The sequence below is a fragment of the Bison bison genome, unplaced genomic scaffold (assembly GCF_000754665.1).
Source record: "Bison bison bison isolate TAMUID 2011002044 unplaced genomic scaffold, Bison_UMD1.0 scf7180017864270, whole genome shotgun sequence".
Taxonomy (NCBI): domain Eukaryota; kingdom Metazoa; phylum Chordata; class Mammalia; order Artiodactyla; family Bovidae; genus Bison; species Bison bison.
The window spans coordinates 10,695,622-10,699,827 of NW_011494842.1; the positions used below are offsets into that span (position 1 = coordinate 10,695,622).

The 4,206-nt window shown below is 39.2% G+C and overlaps 1 protein-coding gene across 1 annotated transcript in view; it reads left to right on the forward strand.

Moving 5' to 3' along the window:
• Positions 1-4,206, forward strand: part of DNAH8 (dynein, axonemal, heavy chain 8) — a 324,670-nt gene that overhangs the window by 25,848 nt on the left and 294,616 nt on the right. The window contains exon 9 of the mRNA XM_010848693.1: positions 2,895-3,002. Within this exon, the coding sequence (XP_010846995.1) occupies positions 2,895-3,002 (108 nt within the window). The remainder of the gene's footprint in view (positions 1-2,894; positions 3,003-4,206) is intronic.

The window sequence follows — 4,206 nt, forward strand, 5'->3', positions numbered from 1 at the left end:
GAGTTGACTCATTGGAAAAGACCCTGATGCTGGGAAAGATTGAGGGCAGGAGGAGAAGGGGACGACAGAGGATGAGATGGCTGGATGGCATCACTGACTCAATGGACATGGATTTGACTGGACTCTGGGAGTTGGTGATAGACAGGGAGGCCTGGTGTGCTACGGTTCATGGGGTCACAGAATCAGACACGACTGAGCGACTGAACTGAACTGATGTCATGGTTACACCTCATACCTATGACATGTAGTACCCTCATCAGTGGTTGTTTTTCCTGGTTTTATTTATTCCACCACCATTAAAAAAATCTTTTTATATATTTTAAATTGTCCTAGCAATTAAAAGGCAAACTACTAGAGGTCAGGAATACCACTGACCTTATCTGTTCTTCCATAGTGATTTGCATCAAGGTTAAAGACAGGATCTCAAAATCTCAGGCACATAGCTATGCTTATATTACAGCTGTGGGACTTGGACAAGGTACTTCTCCACATTTCTGTTTTCTCATTTGCAAAATGGGAATAGTTAATACTTTATAGATTCTGACTCATTTTTTTCACATTTTCACATTTCACATTCAGTGTACTCAGAGTACATTTTATAGTCAGTCAAGTTTTATGAATCATTGTGAACATGACACCATCTGAGATTATTAGTTCTTTCCTGGGAGGGTAGTGTATGTTTTGGTTTGGGTACTGTTGGTGTGAATTCAGATGGCAGTGAGTGAGCACCAGCTTGTGGTACAAAATCTCAGAAGAGTTTATTTTCCATCTCCTCCCAAAGAGCAGGATTGGGACACATAGGCTTTGCTCCTATCTTTCTTCATGGCTTGTTAATTTCATGCATAGTTTGGTGGCTTAGTTTTTTGTGGGAGTTAGACTCCCTGTCTTGAGCATCCCACCCCGCTTTCTTCAGTTCAGTTCAGTCGCTCAGTTGTGTCCGACTCTTTGTGACCCTGTGGACTGCAGCATGCCAGGCTTCCCTGTCCATCACCAACTCCTGGAGCTTACTCAAACTTGTGTCCATCAAGTTGGTGATGCTATCCAACCATCTCACCCTCTATCATCCCCGTCTCCTTCCGCCTTCAATCTTTCCCAGCATCAGGGTCTTTTCCAATGAGTCAGTTCTTTGCATCAGGTGGCCAACATATTGGACTTTCTGTCCTTCCAATGAATATTCAGAACTGATTTCCTTTAAGATTGACTGGTTTGATGTCTTCTGCAACACCACAGTTCAAAAGCATAATTTCTTTGGCGCTCAGCTTTCTTTATGGTCCAACTCTCAGGTCCATACATGACTAGTGGAAAAACCATAGCTTTGACTAGATGGACCTTTGTCGGCAAAGTAATGTCTCTGCTTTTTAATATGCTGTCTAGGTTGGTCATAGCTTTTCTTCCAAGGAGCAAGCATCTTTTAACTGCACGACTGCAGTCACAATCTATAGTGATTTTGGAGCCCAAAAGAATAAAGTCTGACACTGTTTCCATTGTTTCCCCATTTATTTGCCATGAAGTGATGGGACTGGATGCCATCATCTTAATTTTCTGAATGTTGAGTTTTAAGCCAGCTTTTTTACTCTCCTCTTTCACTTTCATCAAGAGGCTCTTTAGTTCTTCTTTGCTTTCTGCCATAAGGGTGGTGTCATCTGTGTATCTGAGGTTATTGATATTTCTCCTGGCAATCTTGATTCCAGCTTGTGCTTCATCAAGCCTGGCATTTTGTATGATGTATCTGCATATAAGTTAAATAAACAGGGTGACAATATACAGCCTTGACATACTCCTTTCCTGATTTGGATCCAGTCTGTTGATCCATGTCCAGTTCTAACTGCTGTCTCTTGACCCTCATGCAGATTTCTCAGGAGTGAGGTCAGGTGGTCTGGTATTCCTATCTCTTTAAGAATTTTCCACAGTTTGTTGTGATCCACACAGACAAAGGCTTTGGTATAATCAATAAAGCAGAAGTAAATGTTTTTCTGGAACTCTCTTGCTTTTTCTCCCCCTTTCTTAGTAGCACCTAAAGCAGCAGTGCAGTCTTACAATCAGTGATGTTTTAGATCCGATGAAATCAAACCTGCCCTAAAGGGTCATTGTCAGCATAAATCTAGATAATATGTGAAGCTCTCTGCTTAGTGCCTGGTGCATAGTAACCTTTCAATATATGTTACCAGTAGTTTGATATCTCAGATGCACTTGCTCTGCTTTGATCCATACCATTCTACTTGTTTCCATTGTTTGTTTGCGTCTTTCCCACGCTGCCTTGACCTCCTCCAGGATAGTTTCCTTATATTTGGAATTCTGTCAGTACTGTTAGAACTTGGTAGCACTTCCTAGGCTTGCTGATAGGCGAATTGAATCGAATAACCAATAACCAGCTTTTCAACCATACATTAGTCATTTTACCCATCAAGATATCAGTTTTTTCATCTTTAAAAAGAACAACTTGAGCTGTTAATCCTTAAATAACTTTCACTTACAAAATCTTTTCTTTAAACAACAACACAATTTTTTTTTTAAGGCCATGTCATATGGCTTGCAGCATCTTAGTTCCCTAACCAGGGATTAAACCCAGGACCCCTGCAGTGGAAGTGCCAAGCTTTAACCACTGAACTGCCAGGAAATTTGCATAAATAAAACCTGAAGTTTACATGTACAGAAAAGTTGCAATGATAATACAGAATTCTCTTCACCTAATTTCTCCTGTGAATACCTTGCATTACCTTGGCACATTTGTCAAAACTGATGTCTCTGTTTCAGTATCCTGTCAAGGATACCACTTGGCATTGAGTAAAATGTTACACTATTTTATGTAAGTTTAGAGTTTTGAATATTATAGCTTTCTGGTTATTAAAAATATGAACATATGGTGGAATTCACTTGCTATATTTCAATTTTAGGTTTCCATGGCACATGGGATACAAAATTTGATAAATGCCATCAGAATGATTCACAGTGTGTCCAGGTACTATAATACTTCTGAGAGAATGACCTCATTGTTTATCAAGGTGAGTTTCAAGGGAAGAAGCCACACATGTAACCCTGTGAAAAAGTTAGCAGTGCTTTCCATTTGAGCCAGAGAAGGGAAAAGGGAAATTCTGGATTTTCGTACTTTGTGGACAAGAAAAGAAAGATGTTGCCTGGAGTCAGTTGTACTTAATTGAAGGGGGACTTTTCTGCTTGTCAGAGGTAAGTGCCCAAGACTTGTTTAAATGTATCTGATGATTTTCTAATTTAGTTATTCCAAATAGTTTTGCATAAGAGGTAAAAGTTGGGTGTTTTGTTGCTAATGCTTCTTAGCTACTTCTATGTACACTGTGGTTTATGTAAAATCTTACCATGTAGTGTCATTTGATTAATTGTTTTAAATAATTGAAAAAATTATCCAAGAAACACATGAATAGAATTTACTTGTAAATAATTCAAGCAGAACAGAACAGTCACATTTCAACCTTTGTTTTTTAAATCAAAGGATAGGTTTAATCATTCATTATCTATGTCCCAAACGTGGCAAGAACCTTAGGAGACTTTTCCATTGCTTGTCTTCCTCCTTGCTGCATGTTCCACATGGAGAATGCTAGTTTCATGTTATTGTTGCTATTTTTTCAACATTATGAGTCAACAGGTGTTCAGACTGAAATCTAAGTATTGCTAGGTTCTTGGATCTGTGTTGTGATTTCCACGTCTTCCTTTGTCTTGGATTTAGTATTTCTTTTGCTGAAAAAAATTCTTAAGTAATTCTTCCAGAGGGGGTCTCTGTGGTGAGCCCCTTGAGTTCCTGCCTGTCTGAAAATTGCTTCATTTTGTCCTACCACTCAAATGTTAGTTTGGGTTTCTTAAGTTCAATATAATTTTTTCCTGGAACTTGGAAGATGCCATTGTGTTCTATGTTGTTGTATCTTCCTGCTCTTCCTTTGTAGAAAACCTATTTTATTCTCATAGGAAGATTTTAGGATTTTTTCCTTTATTCTTGAACTTCTAAAATTTCAAAGTAATGCTCTTTTTACATTTATCTTGTTCTATACTTGCTGACGGAGAAGGCAATGGCACCCCACTCCAGTACTCTTGCCTGGAAAATCCCATGGATGGAGGACCCTGGTAGGCTGCAGTCCATGGGGTCACTAAGAGTCGGACACGACTGAACGATTTCACTTTAACTTTTCACTTTCATGCATTGGAGAAGGAAATGGCAACCCACTCCAGTATTCTTGC